Source organism: Phyllostomus hastatus, unplaced genomic scaffold (assembly GCF_019186645.2).
Source record: "Phyllostomus hastatus isolate PE091 unplaced genomic scaffold, TTU_PhHast_1.1 phas_contig_41, whole genome shotgun sequence".
Taxonomy (NCBI): Eukaryota; Metazoa; Chordata; class Mammalia; order Chiroptera; family Phyllostomidae; genus Phyllostomus; species Phyllostomus hastatus.
This window is the reverse complement of record NW_025333876.1, coordinates 1109007-1123820: the sequence shown is the minus strand read 5'-3', so window position 1 is coordinate 1123820 and position 14814 is coordinate 1109007. Positions and strand designations below refer to the sequence as shown.

Sequence of the window (14814 nt, the reverse complement as noted above, 5' to 3'; positions counted from 1 at the left end):
CTTCTTCAGTTAATGCTTTCATTAGGGTATCACAAATTACTTTTTTTAATTTACAAATATTTATTGAACAACAATGGATTTTAACACTATACAAATGATAAAAGCAAGGACAGAGAAGCTATTTCTTTTCTTTTTTATTCTTGTTTATTCTATTACAGTTGTCCCAAATTTCCCCCTTTGCCCTCCTCTATCCTGCCCCACAGTCCATCCCCACACCGTTGTCCATGACCATGGGTCATTCACACATGTTCCTTGACTAGTCTCTTCCCCTTCTCTCCACCATGCCCCCTTCCCCTCTTTCCTTTGGTAGCTGTCAGTCTGTTCCATTTCCATGTCTCTAGTTCTGTTTTGCTCATTAATTTATTTTGTTCATTAGACTCCTCTTATAAGTGATGCCATATGGTATTTGTCTTTCAGTGACGAGCTTATTTCACTTAGCATAACAGTCTCCAGTTCCATACATGCTGCCACAAAGGGTAGGAATTCCTTCTTCTTTCTGATGCATAGTATTCCATTGTGTAAATGAACCAGTTTTTTAATCCATTCATCTACGGATGGACACTTAGGCTGTTTCCAACATTTAGCTATTGTAAACAGCACAGCAATGAACATCGGGGAGCATAGGCTCTTTTGAATTGGTATTTTGGGATTCTGGGGATATATTCTCAGCTGTGGAACTGCTGGGTCATAAGGTAATTCTATTTTTAATTTTTTGAGGAAGTTACAAGTCACTTTTTTTTTACCAACAATTTATAACTACAAAAAGTTACAGTGGGGACATTTCTTGTATTTTATTTTTATTACAGGGCTATATAACAAATAAGGGATATGCATGTCATGGAATTTCACCAATGCCTAACTAATTTTTTAAAAGACTCTTTTTACTACAACTGTTTTTTGGTTACCCTCTGCTGCCTTATACTCTAGCTCATTCATTTCAATATTCCAATTACATTAAGAAAATAAAGCAGTAGGTTTTCACAAACCCAATTATCATTGGATTTTTACTAAAATGGACATTAAAAGTACTTATTTGCCTTAAATGAGTATTACTAAAATGATGACAAAGCCAGTGTTGTCTATACACATCTGGCAATATTATATGCAGTAAAATTTCAAAAGTATAATTATTATACCTTCATGTAAAATGAAATATTATGTACTAGCATTCCAGTACATCATGTTGAATTCTATTATCTTCTATGCTCAACTATGTTTTACTACAAATTGTGTTTATAAACCAGCCTGGAAATTTCCTCATAAATAGGAATTATATTATTTGATTTCATGTTAGGTCGCATGGGTTAGGTGTTCAATTCAATGTTAGCATCTGATTTAATAAATGTTTACTGAAAGAATCCTCATTGGATTTGATTTTTTAAAAAATATATTTTATTGATTATACTATTAGAGTTGTTCCATTTTTTTCTCCCCTTTATTCTGCTCTGCCCTGTACCCTCTCTCCCACTGTCATTCCCCCACCTTAGTTCATGTCCATGGGTCATACATATGAAGTTCTCTGGCTTCTTCATTTCCCATACTATTCTTAATCTCTCCCATCTATTTTGTACCTACAATTTATGCTTTTTATTCCTTGTATCTTTTTCTGCATTCTTCCCCTTCCCCCTCCCCACTGATAGCCCTCTATGTGAACTCTATTTCTGTGAATCTGTTCCTGTTCTAGTTGGTTGCTTAGTTTATTTTTGTTTGCTTTTTCAGGTTCAGTTGTTGATAGTTCTTGAGTTTGTTGTCATTTTACTGTTCATATTTTTGGTCTTTTTTCTTAGATAAGTCCCTTTAACATTTCATATAATAAGAGCTTGGTGATGATGAACTCCTTTAACTTGACCTTATCTGGGAAGCACTTTATCTGCCCTTCCATTTTATTTATTTTTATTTTTTAAAATATATTTTGATTATGCTATTGCAGTTGTCCCATTTCCCCCCTTCACTCCCCTCCACCCTGTACACCCTCTCCCACCCACTTCCCTCCCTTTAGTTCATGTCCATGTGTCATATTTATAAGTTCTTTAGCTTCTACATTTCTCATACTATTCTTACCCTCTCCCTGTCTATTTCCTACCTAAAATCTATGCTACTTATTCTCTGTACCTTTTCCCCCTCTCTCCTCCTCCTACTCCCCTGTTGTTAACCGTCCATGTGATCTCCATTTCTGAGGTTCTGTTCCTATTCTAGTTGTTTGCTTAGTTTCTTTTGGTTTTGTTTTAGGTGTGGTTGTTAATAATTGTGAGTTTGCTGTCCTTTTACTATACATGTTTTTTATCTTCTTTTTCTTAGATAAATCCCTTTAACATTTCATAAAATAAGGGCTTGGTGATGATGAACTCCTTTAACTTGATCTTATCTGAGAAGCACTTTATCTGTCCTTCCATTCTAAATGAAAGCTTTGCTGGCTAGAGTCATCTTGGATGTAGGTCTTTGCCTTTCGTGACTTGGAATACTTCTTTCCAGCCCCTTCTTGCCTATAAGGTCTCTTTTGAGAAATCAGCTGACAGTCTGATGGGAACTCCTTTGTAGGTTACTGTCTCCTTATCTCTTGCTGCTTCTAGGATTCTCTCCTTATTTTTACTTTGGCTAATGTAATTATGCTGTGCCTTGGTATGTTTTTTCTTGGGTCCAACTTCTTTGGGGCTCTCTGAGCTTCCTGGATTTCCTGGAAGTCTATTTCCTTTGCCAGAATGGGGCAGTTCTCCTTTATTATTTGTTCAAATACGTCAATCTGTTGCTCTACCTCTTCCCCTTCTGGTACCCTTATAATTTGGATGTTGGAACGTTTAAAGATGTCCTGGAGGTTCCTAAGCTTCTCCTCATTTTTTTTGAATTCTTATTTCTCCATTCTTTTCTGTTTGGTTGTTTCTTTCTTTCTTCTATTGTTTTGAGTCCCAGTTTCCTTCCCATCACTATTAGTTCCCTGTGCATTTTCCTTCATTTCTTTTATGGTAACCTGCATTTTTTAATCTAATTTCTGACCAAAATCAACCAATTCTGTAAGCATCCTCATCACCAGTGTTTTGAATTGTGCATCTGATAGGTTAGCTATCTCTTGGTCGCTCAAAAGGATGAGTTCTAGGGCACAGATTTGTTCTTCTATTTGAGCCATCTCTCTCTCTCTCTCTTTTTTTTTTTGGTCTCGTCGCTCCTGTTACAGTGGGTGGGGGGGAGCCTTAGGTGTTTATCAGGAGCATCCCAGTCACTAGATTGTGACGTTGTTTATGAGTGGGCGGGGTCATGGGGGAACAATGGCGGTAGCTCTGTTCTCCGTGGGACCTCAGTCCCTTCTCTGGGATCCTGGGTTGTGCGCTCTGCCCTGCTCCATAATCGCCACCTCACTGGGTCTGCCAGCTGCCGCTTGCGTACTCAGGGTCCACCCACTGCTATCTTGTGCGCCTGCACCCCAGACACCTTACGTGCTCCTGGTTGCTTTATGCACCCAATTCTCCCTGTTCTCCGTGCCGAGACCCGAGCCCAGCTGCTCGTCTCCACCCCTCCTACCGGTCTTGAGGATCGGATCTATTTCAACTTCTTGGCTGTCCGACTTCCATTCAAATAAATTTTCTGTCAGTTTTGGGTGTTATTCTGCCTCTAAATTGTTGTTGTTCCAATCTTGGTTGTGCGTGAAGGTGTGATGTGTCCACCTATGCCTCCATCTTGGCCAAAGGTCCTGCCCTTCCATTTTAAATGAAAGCTTTGCTGGATAGAGTCATCTTGGATGTAGGTCCTTGCCTTTCATGACTTCAAATACTTCTTTCCAGCCCCTTCTTGCCTGTAAAATTTCTTTTGAGAAATCAGCTGACAGTCTTATGGGAACTCCTTTGTAGGTAACTCTCTCCTTTTCTCTTGCTGCTTTTAAGATTCTCTCCTTATCTTTCATCGTGGGTAATGTAATTATGATGTGCCTTGGTGTGTGCTTTCTTGGGTCCAACTCTTTTGGGGATTCTCTGAGCTTCCTGGACTTCCTGGAAGTCTATTTCCTTTGCCAGATTAGGGAAATTCTCCTTCATTATGTTTTCAAATAAGTTTCATATTTTTGCTCTTCCTCTTCTCCTCTTGGCACCCCTATGATTCGGATGTTAGAGCACTTAAAGTTGTCCCATAGGTTCCTGAGCCTCTTCTTGTTTTTTTGAATTCTTGTTTCTTCACTCTGTACTGGTTGAATGTTTATTTCTTCCTTCTGCTTCAAACCACTGATTTGAGTCCTGGTTTCCTTCCCTTCACTGCTGGCTCCTTGTACAATTTCTTTTATGTCACTTTTCACATACTTCACTTTTTCCTCTATTTTGTGACCATACTCAACCATTTCTGTGAGCATCCTGATTACCAGTGTTTTGAACCCTGCATCTGATAGGTTGGCTATCTCTTCATAGCTTAGTTGTATTTTTTTCTGGAGCTTTGGGTCATATTTTTTTTTGTCTCAGCGTGCCTGTTATGTAGTAAGGGGTGGAGCCTTAGGTATTTGCTAGGGTGGGGCAACCCACTTCACTGCTTTGTGATGCTGTATGTTGGGGAGGGGTCCAAGAGGGAACAATGCCGCTTGCTCAGCTCTTGGTAAGCTTTTAGTCACTTCCTCTGCTACCCACAAATTAGGCCCTTCTGGCGCTGATTCCCTGGTGAGTGGTTTTGTGTACGTTCTAGGATCCTGTGGGTCTCTCCAATGAACTCTCCTGTGAGACTGGGAGTTTCTCCTGCCGCCTCAAGCCCCACAGATTTTTTTCAGTCAAAGGTTTTGAGGCTTTATTTCTCTGCACTGGAACCCGGGGTTGCACGGTCTGTGTCGCTCCCCGTTTTTCCTCCCGATTTATCCACATGCAAATGTGGCACTGCCTGCTCCATCAGCCAGATGCCTTGCCTGCTGCAGTCCTCCAGCTGCTGCCTTGCTGCCAGTCGTCTCCACCCTGGCTGCCCATCTCCGCCCCTCCCACGGGTCTGGATGAGTGTTTCTTCTTTAACTTCTTGGTTGTCGGACTTCCATACATTTTGATTTTCTGGCAGTTCTGGTTATCTTTGTTTTTAAATTTGTTTTTGTCCTTCTTTTGTTTGTGAGAGGAAGCAAAGTATATCTACCTATGCCTCTATCTTGCCTGGAAGTCTGATTTGATTTCTTTTAAAAGAAGAAAAGCTAACAATGAAATAAAAAATATTTACAACCAGCATAAACCTTGAATCATAATTTCATAAAACAGAAAATTTCATGTGTGCATTTTGTTTGAAATAATTCTTTCCAAATAACATAAAAACAATTTGGAGTTCTGGCCCAGATAGAGGCGTAGGTAGTAACCCTTCACTTCCTCACAAAACCAAAAGGAGAAAAACAACCAATCTAAAATCAATAAATAACCAAAAGCATCAGGAAATCAAACTGCATGGAACTCCAACAACCAAGGGATTAAAGAAAAAATCAACCAGAACCATACCAGTAAGGCAGTGGACCACAGGGCTGACTCAGTAAATCGCAGCGAAGCGTTGGATCTTGGGGGCAGAGCTGGCTGCTGGAGTCAATGGGCTATGTGGGAGGGGCTGACATAAGGGGAAAACTGAGACTCAGAGCTGACTGTGGACTACAGTGGGGTTGCCATGGTGGGAGTTTCTCCCAGTCTTACATAAGAGTTTGTTGAAAAGTGCGCTAGAGACAAGCAGGCGGGCCACACTGTTCCTTCGCTGGCCCTTCCCCCACAGGCAGTGCTGCAGTGCAGCAAGGAGGGTTGCCCTGTCCTGGTGAACACCCAAGGCCCTGCCCCCTTACAACCTAGCAGCTATGCCAAGACAAAAAGAAATATGGCCCAGATGAAAGAACAGAGCAAAACCTCAGAACTAAGCAATGAGGAGACTGCCAACCTATCTGATGGAGAATTTAAAGCCCTGGTAATCAAAATGCTCACAGATCTGATTGAGCTTGATCAAAAAATGAAGAAACAAATTGAAAGATACCCAAAGTGAAATAAAGCAAAATATTCAAGGAACCAACAGTGACAGGAAGGAAACCAGGACTCAAAGCAACAATTTGGAACAAAAGAAAGAAATAAACATCCATCCAGATGAAAAGGAAGAAACAAAAATTCAAAAAAATGAAGCAAGGCTTAGGAACCTCTGGGACAACTTGAAATGTTCCAATATCCAAACCACAGGGGTGCCAGAAGGCAAAGAACAACAGCAAGAAAGTGAAAACGTATCTGAACAAACAATGAAGGAAAATTTCCCCAATCTCACAAAGGAAATAGACTTCCAGAAGTCCAGGAAGCCCAGAGAGTCCCAAAAAAGTTGGACCCAAGAGGAACATACCAAGGCACATCATCATTAAGGTACCCAAGATAAAGATAAGAAGAGAATCCTAAAAGAAGCCAGAGAAAAGGAGACAGTTACCTATAAAGGAGTTCCCATTAGACTATCAGCTGATTTCTCAAAAGAAATCTTACAGACAAGAAGGGGCTGGTAAGAAGTATTTGAAGTCATGAAAGGCAAGGACCTACATCCAAGATGACTCTATCCAGCAAAGCTTTCATTTAAAATGGAGGGGCAGATAAAGTGCTTCTCAGATAAGGTCAAGTTAAAGGAGTTCATCATCACTAAGCCATTATGATATGAAACATTAAAGGGACTTATCTAAGAAAAAGAAGATCGAAAACCATGAACAGTAAAATGACAACAAATTCACAACTATCAACAAATGAACCTGAAAGAAAAGAAAAAGAATGAAAAGAAAAACTAAGCGAACAACCAGAACAGGAACAGAATCAGAGAAATGGACATCACATGGAGGGATTTCAGCGGCGAGGGGGAAGGGAGGAATAGGGAGGAAAAGGTACAGGGAAGAAGCAGCGTAATTAGTAGGCATAAAATAGATGGGGAGAGAGAAAAAATGGTGTAGGAAACCGATGACTCAAAGAATTTATATGTACAACCCATGGACATGAACTAAGGGGGGGGGGATGTCTGAGGGTTGGGGAGCCAGGGTGGAGTGGGGAGAAACAGGGAAAAATTAGAAAAACTGTAATAGCATAATCAATAACAAATACTTAAAAAAAACAATTTGAATCACATTACATTTAGTCATGGAAAACTGAAATCTACAAATAGAGTGAAAGTATTTCTTACAAATCTGAAAGCATATGAAACCCGGCTATGTTTCAATTTCTAAAATCTACTAAAGTTACAATTACATAAATAAGACTAACTCAGAAAATTAGCAAAAGAGTTTAAAACTATTTTACTATTTTTTTGAAGGTGAATTTACTGTAAACAATTTTACTGGAATGTGTGCTGGTTTTAGTTTAAAGTTTTGTATTTACAATTACAAACTGCATCTGAATAAAAGAGAAACTACTTTGAAGATTTTTGAAACTGAGTCAGGATATTACAATCCCTTACATATCGGTATATATATAGGATAGGGAAAATGCAGGTTTACAGATGTAAGTATGTGTAAAACAGAGTTTATTCTTATATTATTATTTTTTAATTATTGTATTATTTTCCATACAAACAACCGTAAACCTACTTTTACTACATCCTGTATTTTCTTTTGTCTCAATAAATGCACAGGCATAATAAATTTAGCAAATACAGACCAGTATGCAAAACACAGTGCAGTATTTAAAGACCTTATTACTTTTTTTTTTATCCTCATGCAAGGACATTTTTTCATTCCTTTTTAGAGACAGAGGAAGGGAGAAAGAGAAATATCAATGAGAGAGAGAGAAACATTGATCGGTTGCCTCCTGAATGTGCCTGTACTGGTGAGAGCAGGCACCCATAGCAGAATCATAGCAGGTATCACATGCACCTGTACTGGAATCATACCAGAATCAAACCAGGGGTCACATGTGTCCAGACCAGGGATCACACCCACAACCCGGCATGTGCCCTGACAGGGAATCAAAATGCTCCTTTTGGTTACAGGACCATGCTCCAACCAACTGAGCCACACAGGCCAGGGCAAGATTTTATTACTTTTAAATGTCAGAAAACATACAGTTCACAGTATTGAAGTAGTTGTTAATAAATTAATATAGTATTGGGTCTTGTTCACTTGTTTTTTAGATTGTAATCTGTGTTAACCTGTTTTTTACACATAACTGATCAGGATGTAAGTTTTGTGAGTGTTTCAAAATTATTTTGGCTATTCTGTTATAGATTTTTATTATATACATATCAAAGTCTTACTCCAAATATGGCATTATAGATTTTTTTTAAAAATCTAACTGTTATATTTAACAAAGGAGTTAATTTTGAGTTATTCAAGACTTTCATAAATAACAATTTTAAAAACAATCTTCTAGTAAATGCAAAATACTCAGGTGGTTGTTTTTATTCTTAGCTATTTAGACAAAATAGTTAAAATCTTAGTTTATAATGATTTTTATCAACATAGCATCCTTTTTTTTTCATTATATTTGTTAAATTGATAAACTCTAATTACTTGACTTCAAGACCTTCAAATATTTGAGTCTGGATACCTAAAAATATTCTCTTTATAGGTCACACAAACACAAAATAACTCAAAGCCACAAGAGACTCTACTTTTATGACAATCTAATTTTGTAGTAAGTTCTCTGCCAAGAATTCTTCATATACAAGAATATGCCCAATTCAAGTAGTGTAATACTGAATTTCTGCTGATAAAAAAGGAAATACATTAGAATACTGAATATCAATTGTGAATAATATTAAAAAATGATTAATACCTTTCCTACATTTGTATAGTATATTTAGTTTATAAAGCATTTTAGACACAAAATTACTCTTCAGTAAAATACTATTAAAAAGGGCAAGAAAAGCATTACATTTTATAAATGGGGTAACTATAGCTTCACAGAGATTAAGAAATTTGGTTAATGTCACATGACAAATAACAGAACCACTAGATCTCAGTCTAGTCTTCCAAATATAACATATTTGTTTCCCTACAAGGAGACCACCTTCTCATTTTATATTCCTTCACACTACAGAATAAAAGGAAATATGCTGCTTTTAAACTCATAGCAAACATTAACACAGTTAATTTCTTATTTTATCAAAAATGAATAACTAGGCAACAATATTGAGTAGCTGCTTATACTCCTCACTGCTTTCTGTAATGTGTTACTGGTTTGACTAAAAAGTTTGTTGTTTTTTTTCAGTAAGATGGGCCTAGCAATGCTTAGTTGTCTCTACCTTCATTTGAAACAATTTTGTTAGATTGTATTGTGACAGCTGTAATATCAGCATGCATTGAAAAAAACTTATCAAAACTGGTGAATTTTTGTGTAGCCACTTTAATATGATGATGGAAGAAAATATGCAACATTTTTGGCATTCTTATGCTTTATTATTTCAAGGAAGGTAAAAATGCAAATGAAATGAAAAAGAAAAGATTTGTGCAGTGTATAGAGAAGGTGCTGTGACTGATCGAATGTGTCAAAAGGGGTTCCTGAAGTTTTGTATTGGAGATTTCTCACTGGATGATGCTCTATGGTCAGGTAGACCAGTTGATGTTGATAGTGATCAAATCGAGATATTAATTGAGAGTAATCATTATACCATGTGGGAGATAGCCAACATTCTCAAAATATCCAAATCATAAAGTTATTGGTGAAAATGAAAAACGTGTCTTTTAGTTCATGGGAAAAAAAAATATGGATTTTTTGGCCATCCCAATACAAAGGTCCAACTAGTAAGATAAAAAAAATAATACAAAGCAAAATACTTTAGCCTTGGTAATATGTAAACCACATTCTGTCATGTTACTTTTATTTTAGAATATAAATCTCAGAGTAAGATTAGCTCCTAAAATTGTTTTTGGTTACTCTTACTACCCCTGACTAAAACTCATGGTTCCATGTCTACCAGCAATTCACCTTACCCAGAGGTCATGTTCAGCGTAGTCAAACAGAAGCCATACTTTCCTATCAGCATGAGACAGAAACACCTTCTGAAGAGAGATGACATTTGGATGCTTAAGTTCTCGAAGTAACTGCAAAACAAAGGAAATCCATTAAAAATCTTTGCCATAAAAATGTTTGAAAAAACCTACACCATTTGTAATTCAAAGGCAATGTAAAACCAATCCTAAAATCCTAAAATCTAATAATTTTCAATCCTAAAAATCTGGTTTAAGTCCCCACACAATTTTGAGATGTCCACACAGGTGCTTCAGTGATAAATGAGAAAAAAGCCTGGGGGGAAGAAAAAAATACTGAAAAGGTAATAGGGAAATAAATCTATTTTGATTGTTATTGTTTATTGCAGTAAACTATACAAAACACAAAATTCCCATTTTCATAATTTTTAAGTGTACAATTCATTAGTATTGCATACACTTACAATGTTGTACAACCATCCCCACTATCCATTTTAGAATTTTTTCATTATCCTAAGCAGAAACTTGCTACCCATTAAGCAATAACTTCCCATTTTCTTGCCCCTTGGCTATTGGTAATCTCTATTCTACTTTCTATTTCCCTACTTGCCTATTTTAGGTACCTCATATAAGTGGAATTACTAGTATACAATAATCTGTCTTTTTGTGCCTGGAATACTACTCAGCACAATGCTTGAAGGTTTATCTATGTTGTAGCATGAGTCAGAATTTTATTCCTTTTTATTGTCTAATGCATTCCTATATATGTATACACCACATTTTCTTTATCCATTCATCTGCTGATGAACATGCATTGTTTCCATGTTTTGGCTATTATTGGGAATACTGCTGCTATGAACAGGTTGGTGTACAGGTTTCTGAGTCTGCTGTTTTCAATTCTTTAAATATATGAAGGTCTGTCCAGAAGGTATCCACCCATGTAATATGAAAACTAGAGACATTTATTAAAAAAGATACAAGATACAAGAAGTTTGTACACAGGACAATGATGCCTCAGTTCCCTTCAAAAGAGGCACCTTGGGACCTCACACAGTTCTCCAAATCACCATCAGCTGCCCCATTCTATTTTCCTGAATCTCATCAATGGTCTGAAATCTCTTCCCTTTCAAAGGTGATTTTAGTTTTGGGAAAAGCCAGAAGTCACAGGGTGCCCAATCTGGGCAGGGGGACAAGTCACCTGGGTGATTTGATGTTTCACCAAAAATCCCTGCACAAGACGTGATGCATGAGCAGGCACATCGTGGTGATAAAGCTTCCAATCACCAGCAGTCCATAGCTGCAGCCTTCTTAAGCATCCATAAAGTTTCCACAGAGGAATGTTCAAGCATAATGCAAAATCTCTCCCATTCTGCTAGTTGTCATTGCTTTACTCACTCATTTTGAATGTGACGGCCACACTCAACAGCTCTATAGTTCACTCAACAGCTCTACCGCTCCCACTGACTAGTACAGTGTAGTTGTCATTGTTCACACATGTGTGCTCCAGTCCACTCTCCTTGGCTGCCAGTTTACACTGATGTTGTAAAAACTGTTCTTGATATATTAACAATGGCTGGGATTTTTCTGGACAGACCTTGTATACCTAGAAGTGAAATTCCTGCATCATATGATAGTTCTATGTTTAACTTTTGGAGAAACCACCACAATGGTTTTCACAGAGGCTGAACCATTTTATATTCCCATCAGCAATCTATGAGGGTTCCAACTTCTCTACATTCTCACCACACTTCATCTTTTTTAACAGCCAAATCCTAATTGGTATAAAGTAGTGTTTCATTATGGTTTTGATTTGCATTTCTCTAGTAGCTAATGATGTTGAACATCTTTTCATGTGCTTATTGATCATTTGTATGCCTTCTTTGGAGAAATGTTTCTTAAAGTTCTTTTGGTTTTTGTTATTGTTGAGCTGTAATTCTTTATACAGTCTAGGTATTAATCCCTTAGCAGATACACGATTTACAAATACTCTCTCCCATTCTGCTAGTTGTCTATGTTTTGACATCACAAAGCAACTGAACTTCAAACAAATCTTCAGCTTGTTATTCTTTTAAAAACATACTAATTGCAACATTAGAAAACACTACACTTATTAATACCAAATATCACATGAGAATAAGCTCTGTAACTTCGTGAGACATAGTACCTATTTTTTCAGCCATTTCAATTATATAGTAAGTTGATTAAAATTTTGTAACCTTTTCCATATAGTAATACAGAATTTATATAGACAGAAGCATCTAAGGAGAACACATTTTCTTGGCTTTAACCTTTCTTATCTCCTAATAGAAGATAAGAAAGGTTAAATGTCCTAAATAGAAGGACATTCTTCTATTTAAAGTCTTCTATTTCCTTATTTTATCCCCATTTAATAACCAAAGTGGCCCTAATAATCCATCAGGTAAAAAGTACTTCCATCCCACCAGGCAAAAACACAAATAATACCAATAATGACAAGGGAAAAACTTCTCACAAAGCTTGATATATTTTTATGTTAAAACTAACCTACACAGTACCTTCCAAATGTGTTCCAAAACAACCATGTGAGAATAATGTCTTAGAACCTAAGACTTCAGTAACTTCTATAAGAACATTACTACCAGAAAAAGAATATAAATGTGAAGTTAAAATATCAGAAACTCTAAAATAAATTCAGCACAAAAAAGGACTATGAATAGACTGTATATTGTCGCTTACAGTAACAATTATTCTCCAGAAAGTGATAATTATTTTATCCAGAAGCAAGATTAAGTTGAATTTATATATTTCTGCTTTTAAAATATAATTCCAAACTTATGAGACTTTAGAGATTATGTACAAATCCTCAGAAACCTAAAGACCAGTATCTAATAGTAACCATATCCTATTTAATATGCAAGGGAAAGAATCTGATAAGGAAAGCCTAGACTTCAGAGTACCCAGGTCATGCAGCTGGCTGACAGAGCTAAACCTAGTGCTAAATTCATCTCAGTTCTGGGTCAGTGTTTTCTCCATTACCTCACAACTGGAACACATTTCTTGGCTAGGCAGCTGTTTCAAGTCCTTTCTGGAAACTGGCAGGGTAGAAACGAACATAAACAAAACCCAAAGCTTTGGCAAACATTCTCTCCAATTATTAGAAACCTACATATAAAGCTACTCTTTGATGTCTCCTCAATTTCACCTCTAAGATGAATTTTAGCTCTTATATTAGAAAAAATTAAAAAGCGGCAACTATTTTATTAAGCTCTTCCTAGCTGCCACATATAGTGCTAAACATATGACATATATTATCTCAATCATGAATTACCCTATGAAATTTGTATTTATATGTCAGTAGTCCTATCTTATCTGCAGTTTCACTTTCTGTGGTTTAAGTTGCCCATGGTCAACCAAGGTCTGAAAATATTAAATGGAAAAAGCCAGAAATAAACAATTCATACGTTTAAATTGCATGCCATTCTAAGTAGCATGATGAAATTTTGCACTGTCCAGGCTGGGATGTGAATCATACCCCTTGTTCAACATATTCACACTGCATCCACTCCCCACCCATTAGTCACTTAGTAACTGTCAGTTATCAGACCCACTGTCATGGTGTCACCATGCCTATGTTCAGGTAACCTTTATTTCACTAAATAATGGCCCCAAAGCCATTTACACTGCTTTTGTTACAGTATATTATCATAACTGTTCTATTTTGCTATTAGTTGTTGTTAATCTCTTACTGTGCCTAATTTGTAAATTAAATGTTAGCATATGTTATGTATATATAGAAAAAAGCAGTATAAGTGACACTTGAACAACACAAGTTTGAACTACAATGGGTTCACTTACATGTGGATTTTTAAAATAAATGCTGTAAATGTATTCTGTCTTCATTATGATTTTCTTAATAACATTTTGTTTTCTCTAGCTTATTTTATTGTAATTATACAGTATATAATACATATAACACATAAAGTATGCATTAAACGATTATTTATGTTATTGTTAAGGCTTCTGGTCAACAGCAGACTGTTAACTAAGTTTTTAGAGAGTCAAAAGTTATGCTTGAATTTTCAACTGTGCAGGAAGGAGGAAGGATTTTGGTGTCCCAACCTCCATATTGTTCAAGGGTCAACTGCACAGCATGTAGGCCTCAGTACCATCGGTGTTTTCAGGCAGCCAGTGGGGGAACATATCCTCTGTGGATAAAGGGGGATTACTGTACTTCTATTTTACGGATGAGGAAATAGTGGTAAAAGGGGATTAAAAAATTTACCGAAGATCACATTTCTAGGTAATGGTTAGAATCAGGATTTAAATGCTTTAAAAATAAACTTTTTAAAATACAAAACCAGTACTCTATGGCTAATACCAATACCTCCTAAAACCTAATACCCTGGGGGACTAGCTCTCTTTACAATCCACACACAGATGTTTTAAACACATACTAGGCTGTCAACTGAACCACGGCAGGTGCTGTGTCTTGCTTGCCAGTGCCCTGCTAGCTTCTAGTGTACTGCCTGGCACCTGGTAAAGGTGTGTATTAAGTACTTGGCAAATATATGAATGAATGACATCTGATGAAATGTTCTAAGCTTCTTTCTCACCATAACTCTATGAGATATTATAATTATTCTTATTTTCAATGAAGAAACTAAAACACAGAAATTAAGTAACTTGCTTTGGGTCTTTCAAGATAGTTAACAGGTAAAGCCAGAATAAAACCTCAGGTAATCTAGCTTGGGTTTTAACCACAAGCAATACTTGCAGTACTGTGAACTTGGGACTCAAACATTGTTAGGAGTATTCCACAGTTTTCATATTCGATGAATAGAACTTTAGCATTTCATCACCCATACAGAGCCCACAGTATATAAATGCCTATTTCTTAACATTTTGTAAGTTATCTTTTGCCCTTTAGAAGATTTTGTGTTAAAAATACTCAAAGAAAAGGTTTAAATAAATTTATACAATGG

The 14814-nt window shown here is 36.7% G+C and overlaps 1 protein-coding gene across 4 annotated transcripts in view; it reads right to left on the bottom strand.

The window, feature by feature from the left end:
- The window catches only part of CDK8 (cyclin dependent kinase 8), a 133905-nt gene that overhangs the window by 55057 nt on the left and 64034 nt on the right, over positions 1-14814 (bottom strand). For all 4 annotated transcript variants that reach the window (XM_045844915.1, XM_045844916.1, XM_045844914.1 and 1 more), the window contains exon 3: positions 9857-9967. In XM_045844915.1, coding sequence (XP_045700871.1) covers positions 9857-9967 — 111 coding nt within the window. The remainder of the gene's footprint in view (positions 1-9856; positions 9968-14814) is intronic.